Below are 13796 nucleotides of genomic sequence, written 5' to 3' on the forward strand. Positions count from 1 at the left end.
CTTACCCACCTCTGCTTATTTTCCTGTCTATGTGTTCTTTTCTATTCACTTTGTAGGACATGTTACCTTGAGGATAAATTCTGGTAACTCGTCACCACCTCTCTTTGTGGTACCATCTCATCCATGTAAAATGCAAAGTATCCATGAAGCTGCATCACAGCAAAACTGCTCCTACTCCTCCCATTTATAATAACCTTTCAATATCTTGTACACAGTAAGGCAGAGGGCCGGCAGAATCATCACTGCACTGGATGAAATGATTTAGCATTTCTTCTGACTTTACATTCTGAGTTCAAATGCTGCTGGGATCAACTTTGCCTTTCAGGGTTGAAAAAATAAGTAACAGTCGAGCAGCGGGGTCGATGTAATTAACTTAACTCCTTCCTGAAAATGCTGGCCTTGTACCAAAATTTGAAACCAGCGAATTGCATACAGTGACCACTCTACCTCCTGGGGCTCTTTAGCCTTGTGAGTTACATGGTAACTCCACCAGTACTGGTGCCTTGAAAAAAAAACAAAAAAAACAACAACCCAGTACACTCTGTATACAGTGTTTGATGTCAAGAAGAGCATTCAGCTGTACAAAATCATGCCAAAACTGAGACAGTGGTGCAAGACATGGTCACTCAACCCATTTAATTTCTCGATCAATGCCAACAGGTAAAGAGGACATAAAAGTAGTAATGATGATGATGATGTATGTGTGTCATTGTCATCAGTTTAACAGCCACTTGTCAGATGGAGTTCACTGAGGCAGATGTTCCACACTTAGATGTCCTTCCTGTCACCAAATGTCACCTGTTTTCAGTGAAGGCAATATTTCCTCATGGCCAGACATGTTTTTCACAGATGTCTAAGGAACAAACAGCACCTCTTGTATTAAACAGAAATATAATCAACAAAGCTACACACTTGGACTGTAATGTAAGTATGTCTTGTAAGTCTTACGCTTACATCCCGTTATGAGTTAAGAATTCTTATTGAAGATTTAACCTTTAGCAAAAAACATCTACACTGTTTCGGTCATACTGGATGTTTTTAACCTTCAAGTACCAGATACATATCAAAAGTGATGTCATATTCCCTCTAGTTAGCTTTCAAAATAGATGACTGTGTATATAATATCAAACTGTGTGTGTACATATATATATATATATATATATATACATGCGCACACACAAATTTCCTTCTACCACATTCACTCATAAGACTTTGGTTGGCCTGAGGCTATAGTAGAAGATACTTGCTCAAGATGCTAGACCATGTGGTTAAGAATCAACCTTTTCAAATATTTCTTCATCTAAAAAATTATTTGAAAACACTTCCCATATTAAAATAAGGCTCTAAAAGATAGTAGCTTTACTGATAAAATCTTTTATGATCCTCCAACTCCGTAACTATCTGGTTGTAAGAACAGGTTGTGTAAAATTTTGCCTTTCCCCACTAAATATTCAGACGAATATAGATAGAAGATTCTTACACTTATTACATAGCAGCTATAGATACAGAAAGAGACTTTACAGGCACACTATTAAAATTACATTTTCTTGGCTTCCTAACAGAAAAGCCTGTATCAATAAACAACCAATGACTCAAGCCCATCCTGGCTGCACATGCAGAGATAAATCTAAATGTCTTCTAGGCAGGCTTGCAATATATCCTCTGTTGTTTATGAAATGTCAATGGTTGAACAGAGACCAAGCATTACATTGGATCAGTAGAAGAAAAATTTTAATCCAGATACAGCAACCATCTTTTGGCTTTTAGGCACCACGAGAAGAGACATACAACAACCCTCTTGGCATTAGTATGGAAACTTAAAAACAAAAACATTAACTACATCAGATGGAAAATGTTCTCCAAAACCAAACCCTATATCAATGGATAAAAAAAAATGTTCAATATGTTCCCTTGAAAAACTGCATCTTTTAAAGGCCTTAAGAGTATCCAATGGCTGTGCAAATCCCAAGAATGAGATTTTTTTTTATGTCCACATTTAAAAAAAATACATCAAGTGGAAACCATCATAAACCATTCCAGTCTGTTTATGTAATTTTGATATGTGTAATGTTTGATGTAATGTTGGTTATTTCCCCTGTTTTTCTCTATATTTTTTCTTTTTATCTTTTTCTATTAGTGCACCCATTCAAATGTCAACTGCTTTGAATGTAGTTGACAAACTGTCTTGTTATTGTCAGCTTGAAAAATGGCAAAATAAATTACTATTTCAAGTAGGAAACCATAGATAGCTGTATTTCACAAGACTTGTGGTTTTTATTATAGTTGAAGCCTTATCACAAAATACGTGTGCTGTGTGTGTGTGTGTGTGTGTGTGTGTGTGTGTGTGTGTGTGTATTACAGAGGGGGGGGGGAGAGAGAGAGTGCGCTGGATAGTTTGATAGGATCTGATAAAACCAAAGACTGCATCATGCTTCAATTATAGCAGTGGCATATAGCTGGATGCCCTTCCTAAGGCTAAGCACTTTGTGTGTGTGAAGTCTCTTTTCACACAGCACAAAAGTTGTCACCGTCATGGTGTCCATTTCCATTCTTCCATGAAAACAATGTTTAGTCATGAGGAAAATAACTTATTTAGAAACAGGCAAAGGTTGGCAACAGGAAGGGTATCTGGTTGTAGAAAATTTGCCTCAATAAATGCTGTTTGACTCATGTAAGCATGGAAAAGTGGATGTTAAAACAACAACGATGATGATGATGATGACATATCAAGACACAGCGCTATATATAATATATATATATACATACATACATACATACACACACACAAGCCTGTACTCACATTTCTATTCCAAGGCTAAACATACATTACTCTTCAATATTGTTTCATAAGTTTTGTAATGATGTAATGTTTAATTGTTGGTATGCCAGAAGATTTAATCAAAAGCATTCCACCCATGACCATCCAAATTTTATTTTTCAGGCATGACTGTGTAAGCTTATTGGGTATTTTCTATTAATACTCAGTACCAACTTAACCTTGTGTGTATGGATTTAGTAGACAGAAAATGAAACAAGCCTCAGTGTGTGTGTGTGTGTGTGTGTGTGTGTGTACGCACACGTGCTTGCAAATATGCATGAACTTTGGTGTATCTTTTATCATGGTGTTGAATATAGTGATAGTGATTTTGACATTCCTTGTTCACTTTGTGACCAGTCACTGTGCATTGTAAATAACCAATGGGACATCTCCCTCTTAGAAAGGGGTGAGTGGTGGCAACAGGGAAAGCACCTAGTTATAAGATTCTGCTTTAAAATGAATTCCAATACAAGCAATGCTATCACGGAAAAATGGACATTAAATGAATGAAAATACACACACACATATATATATATATATTTACACATTTAATTGTTAGTTCAAGAAGTAAAGAATAATATTTAGAGATAACTGATTACATTTGGCACACTTAAGTGGCAATATACTACACTTTATCGTGCAGTTACTGTTAATACTTCATTTAGAGAATTAACATTGCTTGTTTTCACCTTTTCAATATCAGTGAAGAATGTCACTGGAAAAGAAGATATAAGATTTTGCCAGGTTTTTCTCTCTCACCAAGGTCATCAGCTGTCGAACGCCGAAGAAGGGAAATAACCCTGAAATCCGGATACGTTCGTGCTGCTGGTCGTGGTGAGAGGGATAACTCCCTTGGCAAACAGGACACAGTCGTGTGTCGATAAGCCAGCTGGAGGAGATGTCCTCCTGGGGCTAAAAGCAACAGTAACATCCACCCCTAGGGGTCAGCCACACTTAAGTGGCAATATACTACACTTTATCGTGCAGTTACTGTTAATACTTCATTTAGAGAATTAACATTGCTTGTTTTCACCTTTTCAATATCAGTGAAGAATGTCACTGGAAAAGAAGATATAAGATTTTGCCAGGTTTTTCTCTCTCACCAAGGTCATCAGCTGTCGAACGCCGAAGAAGGGAAATAACCCTGAAATCCGGATACGTTCGTGCTGCTGGTCGTGGTGAGAGGGATAACTCCCTTGGCAAACAGGACACAGTCGTGTGTCGATAAGCCAGCTGGAGGAGATGTCCTCCTGGGGCTAAAAGCAACAGTAACATCCACCCCTAGGGGTCAGCCACACTTAAGTGGCAATATACTACACTTTATCGTGCAGTTACTGTTAATACTTCATTTAGAGAATTAACATTGCTTGTTTTCACCTTTTCAATATCAGTGAAGAATGTCACTGGAAAAGAAGATATAAGATTTTGCCAGGTTTTTCTCTCTCACCAAGGTCATCAGCTGTCGAACGCCGAAGAAGGGAAATAACCCTGAAATCCGGATACGTTCGTGCTGCTGGTCGTGGTGAGAGGGATAACTCCCTTGGCAAACAGGACACAGTCGTGTGTCGATAAGCCAGCTGGAGGAGATGTCCTCCTGGGGCTAAAAGCAACAGTAACATCCACCCCTAGGGGTCAGCCACACTTAAGTGGCAATATACTACACTTTATCGTGCAGTTACTGTTAATACTTCATTTAGAGAATTAACATTGCTTGTTTTCACCTTTTCAATATCAGTGAAGAATGTCACTGGAAAAGAAGATATAAGATTTTGCCAGGTTTTTCTCTCTCACCAAGGTCATCAGCTGTCGAACGCCGAAGAAGGGAAATAACCCTGAAATCCGGATACGTTCGTGCTGCTGGTCGTGGTGAGAGGGATAACTCCCTTGGCAAACAGGACACAGTCGTGTGTCGATAAGCCAGCTGGAGGAGATGTCCTCCTGGGGCTAAAAGCAACAGTAACATCCACCCCTAGGGGTCAGCCACACTTAAGTGGCAATATACTACACTTTATCGTGCAGTTACTGTTAATACTTCATTTAGAGAATTAACATTGCTTGTTTTCACCTTTTCAATATCAGTGAAGAATGTCACTGGAAAAGAAGATATAAGATTTTGCCAGGTTTTTCTCTCTCACCAAGGTCATCAGCTGTCGAACGCCGAAGAAGGGAAATAACCCTGAAATCCGGATACGTTCGTGCTGCTGGTCGTGGTGAGAGGGATAACTCCCTTGGCAAACAGGACACAGTCGTGTGTCGATAAGCCAGCTGGAGGAGATGTCCTCCTGGGGCTAAAAGCAACAGTAACATCCACCCCTAGGGGTCAGCCACACTTAAGTGGCAATATACTACACTTTATCGTGCAGTTACTGTTAATACTTCATTTAGAGAATTAACATTGCTTGTTTTCACCTTTTCAATATCAGTGAAGAATGTCACTGGAAAAGAAGATATAAGATTTTGCCAGGTTTTTCTCTCTCACCAAGGTCATCAGCTGTCGAACGCCGAAGAAGGGAAATAACCCTGAAATCCGGATACGTTCGTGCTGCTGGTCGTGGTGAGAGGGATAACTCCCTTGGCAAACAGGACACAGTCGTGTGTCGATAAGCCAGCTGGAGGAGATGTCCTCCTGGGGCTAAAAGCAACAGTAACATCCACCCCTAGGGGTCAGCCACACTTAAGTGGCAATATACTACACTTTATCGTGCAGTTACTGTTAATACTTCATTTAGAGAATTAACATTGCTATATATATATAATCAACTTTAAATAGAGCTCAAAATTGATCCTTTGAAAATACTTTATTGCAACAACAATAACAATAATAATAACAAATAAATAGACCTATGTACATTTCGATAGAACATCCAGAATGATTAATACATATCATAAAATATTATAAAATATAGGATACTCCATCTCCTCAGGGTCCCATTATTATTGCTATCACCACCACCATTATTATTAGCAATACACATCCAAAAAAAAACAGAAACCATTCAAATCTAATTTTCATAGTTGACCCATGAAAATATACAAAACAGGATGAAAAAGTAATAGATGGCATACAACTTTCCATCCCAAATAGCAATAATAATGGGACCCTGAGGAGATGGAGTATCCTATATTTTATAATATTTTATATGTATTAATCATTCTGGATGTTCTATCGAAATGTACATAGGTCTATTTATTTGTTATTATTATTGTTATTGTTGTTGAAATAAAGTATTTTCAACGGATCAATTTTGAGCTCTATTTAAAGTTGATATATATTCAAAAACTCAACTGAGTTTTTTTGCTAAGACTGTTAACAGATACTATATTTTTTACCAAATTTTTTGGTTAAAAAAATATATATATTTAATATATATATATATATATATATATATATATATATATATATATATATATATATATATATATATATATATGTATGTATGTATGTATGTATGTATATACACACACATACACAAACATATGCACACATACACATAAATGTAAACATCTATTCCACTATTATCTTTTTGTCATATTAGTGTTAGTATTGTTATTATTTAATGTTAACGATTATTAATGTTACTCATAATCTTATCAAGAATAGAAATTTAAACTTCATAAATAATGTTAAGTTTTATTATGTTTTTTTAGAAATCATCATCATGATTTTTTTTCTAATTAATTAATATTATTATTATTAATATATATTTCATTACCATTCTCAGATATTGGCAGCAATTTTAGTAGTATTGTTATTTCTTATTTATCACTTGTATATATGCATATATGTATATATGTATATATGAATGTGTATATAGATATGGTACATGTATATTGTGTGGCTATGCCTGTATATAGGTGTGTGTGTGTGTGTGTATCAATACATACATATATACAGATACACATGTATATATACATATCATCATTTAACATCTCCTTTTCCAGGCTTCCATGGGTCAGATGGAATTTGCTAAGACAGATTAGATTTTCTAAGGACAAGTGTCCCATCTGTTGCCAACCCTGACCTGTTTCCAAGCAAAGTAATATTTCCCTCCATACCTAGACATCTTTTCAACAGAAGACTGGAAACGCACAACATAGCCAGTATGACTATGACACTCATTTACAACCATCACATGATGTCTAAACAAGATACACGCACAGTTTTATATATATATAAACAATTTGAAAATCCTACACGATTAGGTGAAAAGCGCTTTATTTAATATGTGACATTAATAAAAATCTGTAAATGTACAAACATCCAGATTTCTGAGTACCTTAATTTTTTTCTATATATATATATATATATATATATATATATATATATATATATATATATACACACACACACATTGTCATTAATGCTACAAGTATAGCTGTCTGGTTAAAACAAAGTTGGAAGACCTGGGTAACAGTGTCACGGATTAGTGACAGCTCCTTGAGGGATGTAGCATTTATATATATATATATGTGTGTGTGTGTGTGTGTGTGTGTGTGTGTGTGTGTGTGTGTGTGTGTGTATGTGTGTGTGTATCATCATTACCATCATCATCATTTAACGTCCATTGTCCATGCTGGCTGGCATGGGTTGGATGGTTTGACTGGGCTGGCACATGGACACACATACAAGGGGGTACTGAAACGTACCTGGCTTAAAAGGTATCATGACAGTCCTGGTTGGAGGCCCAACTTTCTGAGTTCTTTAACAGGGCTTAGAAAAACTGAAAGACTGCTGCAATAAGTGTGTGAATCAGAGAGGGGAACATGTTGAATAACATCATAATTAACTGATCCTCTTCTTTTTTCTTTTAGCCAAAGCCAGGAACTTTTCTGTACTCCCTTGCATATATATATATATATATATATATATATATATACACGCACACACATATACATACATACACACAGATACATACATGATATACATATAATCTATATAGGAGGGTATGTTTGTGTGTGTATAAATTTGAAGTTCAACTTCAATCAATATTAACCCCAACACGCACACGCATTAATCAAAGATGTACTTTTTTTAAACAAAACAGGTGATTAGTTTATGATATAAAACATTAAATGGTGTTTTCAAAAATAATTAGTATAAAAGCTAAGAGAAATATATGCACCAAATTAAGATTACGGAAAATCAATGCCTATATTCATTATGCTTGCAAACATACAACACATATTTCCAAGTCAAATAAAATCCAGTAAGCTCATAGGCTAACTAGCAGGGGATTAGAAATAAAATTTTTTAATATCCATATACATAGATATATCTGATCTATAAAATGTAATAAAAAATATAAAGGTAATTAATAAGTGAAGAAAAATGTAATTTCTGCTTTTTCTTTGCACATTAAATACAATTTTATGAATTTAAAGGTGGCATATATAGAATTATTTAAAATCGAGAGCAATAAAAACAAAACGCAAAAAAGGACATTGAGATAAGGGTTCTTTAAATGTAGAGACCATTGTTGGATTTGAGGAGAAACTCTTCAAATTGTAATACCAATATAAAAAAAAATCACTGGATGTTAACAATTGGAGCCCCAAAATAGAGAATTTGATTAAGGATTTGGTATTTTTTTCTATATCAGCATAACAAAACAATCAAAATCAGAAGACACACTCAAGCATGTATAGAAAATTTAAATTATTCTTCAATTGGTTATCGACCCATGAAAAATGAATTTGATGACAACTCCACCCCTCACACATATAATAATTTATAAAATAATAAATAAAGCTGTTATTTCATTAATAACAAAATATTGGATTATTTTCAAGCAAAGGAGCATGAAATATGAAATAATACATAAAATCAATAGTAACTCAATTATACCAGAGCAGTTATGTTATTCTACCATACATAAACAGCTAATAAGCAGGTGCTGTATATATCATTATACATGATTACTCTATCATACATAAATAATTAATAAACAGATGCTGATGATTACTATACTTCAATTTATGATTGAAAATATTTGAAATAAAACCTAGAACATAGCAACCTCAAGAGATGAACATTATTAATAACCTTATCTTTTTTTTATTATATCAAATTACGTATCTAAAGATATCCAATAACACTATATAGTGATGTTTGGTGTAGAATATCATCCAGTCAGTTGTGAATATGGCACATATGACTGCTGGAAAATCATTTACATCAGTTTAATACAATTCCATTTCAGTTTATTTTTGCATTCACCACTACCCATGTGTTCCCCTCCCTTACAGGAGGAGATCTATCAATACTACAAGGGAGATTGTTGCACAAACAACAAACATAATGTTTACACACCACAATATCTCAACAATACAGAATCAAATAATTTTAATTTTAAACAATGTCTGCCAAATGTACAAAAAAAAAATTAAATAAATAAACAAAAGAAACATATATACTGACAGGCAATGAAACATTAACTTAAGCAAACAGGAAGGAAAAAGATACATCATTTAAAGCAGTTTTGTGGAAGTTTAAAAAAAATGTTTGAATTATAACAATGAGCAGTTAGTGGTCAGTAGTAGTAGGTCCAAGTGAGTCAAGAATCTCTTGTTGACCCTATATCTAAGCTGGGATGTAAATTATTCAAGATGCAGCAAAGTGAGAAAGAGAGAAAGAGAGAGGGAAAGGTAAAGAGAAAGAGAGAAACAAGCAATAATAAAATAAATTTTTTTTAAAATTGATAATATCCAATCAATTGTTAAAACTGTTACTGGGTTAGTAAATAGTAAATAGTCACAAGTTGACTAAAAATTAAAAGAAAAAAGAAAAAAAAATTAGCCATAAAAATTCTGAAGTAAACTTTTTGAAACCAAAAGGGATGCTGCAAAATATGAACAATATTAAATCCTAGCAAAGTAACACATAAACATCCCATTTCACCACAAATACACACAAGCAAAATTGAACAACATTAAGAGAAATTAACAGAATATAACACTAAATATTCTAAGGAGTAAACACTCAAATGGTATTTAGAGTCTCAAATCAAGTTTCATATGCTATTTCAAAAAAATGTCTCAGAATAGACATTTTCAAAAAATCATTATGTGTACAAAGGAGTAATATATTCCAATTTAATCTGGAACACATTAAACATATTTTTTCAATTTCTTAACTTTTACACAAAGAAGCTTTGTTATACTATTTTCCATATGTGTTAGGTGCATATAATATGTGCAGCTGTAGATATGTGTTACCAGATAGTTGGTTATCTATACCTGTGACAGAAGGCTTTTAATCCATAAATAATATTACAAGTAAGAGCCAAACAAACACAACTAGTAAAGGATTCTGATAGACCTGTCCAATCTGCCCAAATCTAAAACCATCAATATTAACTTCAGGTAATATATTACAAAGCTGTCAAAATTCTAAATGATTCCAAGGATTTTATTAGTGGAAGTTATATGTAGAATTTGACAATTTGACTTACTGAAAAGACAAATTGTCTCATTAAAATAGACTTGAGTAAAAAAGAATAGATTATTTTCAGTCATCCATATAGCATCAATAAAAGGGGGGGGGGGGGAGAAAAATTTCCTTTATATAACATGCCAAGTGTAAAAAAAAAACTTCACAAACATTTATGCAAAACCTACAAAGACAATATTAACAAATTCTTAGTTACACTAGCTAGCTCTTTGAATTGTTTTTATACTATCATATCTAAATACATTTAAATTTATCAAAGTATAGCTTAATAAAACTATGTATAGGGTGATAATTAATTCCTTCTATCAGTTCTTAATACTGATCTTAAATATTGGTACTAAGTATAATGATATAAATTTGAATAATTAGTACTTATTTTATTTATTACTGAGATAATGGTATATGAATTCAGAACCCACAGGGTTTATTTAATTCAAAATAAATAATGAAGATGATAATTATTAAAGGTAGACTTTTATATACATTTTTTTACTGCTTTAAATGACCAGGTTTTGATTATAAAATCAATAATTCTAAGTAGTAAAAAAATATTTTAATGAAAAGATTTGTTTCTGGTCATTTTTAAATATCAACAATTTCATTTTTCTTCAATCAGATCTCTAACTGAAACACTTATCAAAAACTATCTCCTCACAAATACAAATGGAAACACTTAGTGCAAATACTAATTTTAAAATATCTACTTATCTTTGAATTTTGTAAAATATTATCAAAGATTGTAGTTTACATAAACTGTTAAAAAAGTAAAACATTTTCAGTTTAGCTTTCAGTTTATTTAGATTTACATTGAGAATAAGAACATTTTTATTAACAGCATTAGATTTGAATTTAGTTGAAATATAAATAATTATATTGAACAATACAAAAGAGAAATATATATAAATATAATCAATAACAATTACTATCATTAATTCCTATTACTTATCCTAATCATCTAGTCTCCAGTTGCTTTAATTAATTTTATTTCAAGATCTATAATTATAATTCACATTTCAACAATTGTATAAATCTATTTTATATTTAATATGTAAATTACATAGTAATAGTCTTTAATCAAACAGAATTGAGAATATTTTCAAAAAGCTATCTAAGCTAAATGCAGAGTTAAATAGTAATTAAATAATAATTTACCAACCATGAAAATTATCTACTTTAGTACATGCTTGGAACAGTTTCTAGCTAAAATGTGGTAAATTTGAAATAGACTTATTTTATAGAAGCAGAGTTGGTTAAAATACGTGCTAGAATTGAAGAAATTAACAGAAAGCGAGATAAAATTAATAACTACATTATACAGTATTTCATTTTTGGAATGACTCTCCCCAGACACAACAGAATATACATTATACAGTGTATGAGAGAAAAGAAAAAAAATAGACTTCTAGAATTGGGAAATAATATTTAAAAATTAATTAAGACTTGCTGAATCTTAATCTAAATATTAACAAATATTTTAACTAGCTGGGCATTAAACAAAGAAAAAAAAATCGAACGAGAAAGGTTTGAGACTTTAAATATTCCATTTTGAACATGCCTAAATTGATGTATATGTGTGTATGTTATAATATACAGTATATGTACAAAGTGTAGTACATTTAACAATTTGATGACTAGAGAATGCTAAAGAATTCTATCAATTATGATAGAATATATTGTGTTATTTACTCATTGAACTTTTGTGATTTTTCAAAGTTCAAACAAGTACAATATCTTAGCATTCATTTCAGTTATTTAATAATTTACTGGCAATAAAGACAAAGTTTTCAAGATTTCAAATCTACAGTGGTAATAGTAGAAGAGTTTATAAAGAATGGTGATATACACTCAGTCGTTATTTCAAAGAATAAACAACATATTGCAGAATGTTGAAAACAATTCTGGCAAATTTGGAAGACATCAGGTAAATATTAAAATCTATCAAACTTTGTTGCACAACTTTAGCTGAGAAATTATTTTGAAACAAAATATAAGGGATGGAGATTGCAGAAGAATATATATCAGACATATGCTATGTTGAATTCAAGAGCAATTCTGCAAACTAGAAACAAAAGCTTATTAGTACCTGTGAAGAAAAAAAAAATATATTGCTTGGCACAAACAAATTTAAACTAATGTTTTGTTTGCTTTAGAAAAAGTAATAATAATAAACAAAAATGAAAAAAGCACACAAAAAGTAGGAACATTTTAAAACACAGGAAAGGAAGATAGATCGATAATTTGGGAATAATAAAAATTTGTGCATAAATTGTACTTCTGGCTGTATGTCCCCCAAATATCCCCCATCTGAATGTACAGAAAGAGCGAGAGAAAGAATCAATTAGTATACTATAGAGATCATAAGATGATTGTAAATATGTTAAACACACACAAACATATAGAAAAACCCATACACACACATACATACACAATTATGCATGTATATATATCCATATAACTATGTGTGTGTGTATATATATATATATACATATATATTTGTTATATATATATATATATACATATATATTTGTTATATATATATATATATATATATATATATATATATACACATGTATATGTATGTATATATATATGGATACATATGTGTATACATATATACATGCATATATACATATATGCATGTATATATGCATATATACATATATATATATATACATATGTATATATGCATATATATATGCATGTATATATACACATATATGCATGTGTATATATATATATATATATATATATGCATATGTGTGTGTGTATATATATATGTATGTATACACATATATGAACACAAATACATAGATACACAAAGTGATAATGTAATCATTTACACACAATAGGTGTGTACATGCATACATTTATACAACATACACACACAAATACACATATATACTGTCCATGTAATATACACACAATAAATACATGTAGACTATACACTACACACAATCTGTGTGTAGATATACTTGTGTATTGTGTATGTGTATCTAGAAATATAAATTTGAGTGTGCACATATGTATGCATTTTTCTTTTTATTACCCAGAAGAAAAAAAAAGACTACATACAGAGATACCCACATACAAATATATTGACATATATTGTTTCTGAACTATCAGCAATTTATCAGCCAAATTTTAATGTAAAAAAAAAAAATATAGCTTAAATTGCAGGGCAGGCAGGTGGAGACAAGAGTAATGCTGCAAAGAACAGGGAAGAAAGGTCAAATTGAGTGACATGGATACAAAAATGCTGTACTACGAGCTAGAAGAAAAACTTACTCTGCTGCTGTAAGCCAGCCAACAAGGTGGCTGTCCCAGGACTCATGGATGCGGGTATGGCAGCCAGGGCCTGCTGAAACTGGGCGTAGTCTTGCTGAACCTAGAACAAAATAATGCATCGGACTGGTTATCTTGCAGCCCGTTTTGATGGATGACAACAACACCTGATCCCTCAAGTTGTGCCTGAATCATTAGCAGTTAAGTAGCAGGAGAAATAACATCATAATACTACTACTACTACAT

The 13796-nt window shown here is 32.3% G+C and overlaps 1 protein-coding gene across 12 annotated transcripts in view; it reads right to left on the minus strand.

Moving 5' to 3' along the window:
• LOC106880617 (uncharacterized) overlaps window positions 1-13796 on the minus strand; it is a 122696-nt gene that overhangs the window by 22922 nt on the left and 85978 nt on the right. For all 12 annotated transcript variants that reach the window (XM_089363675.1, XM_089363676.1, XM_089363679.1 and 9 more), the window contains one exon: window positions 13554-13653. In XM_089363675.1, coding sequence (XP_089219801.1) covers window positions 13554-13653 — 100 coding nt within the window. The remainder of the gene's footprint in view (window positions 1-13553; window positions 13654-13796) is intronic.

This window comes from Octopus bimaculoides, chromosome 15 (genome assembly GCF_046866305.1).
Source record: "Octopus bimaculoides isolate indiv1 chromosome 15, ASM4686630v1, whole genome shotgun sequence".
Classification (NCBI taxonomy): domain Eukaryota; kingdom Metazoa; phylum Mollusca; class Cephalopoda; order Octopoda; family Octopodidae; genus Octopus; species Octopus bimaculoides.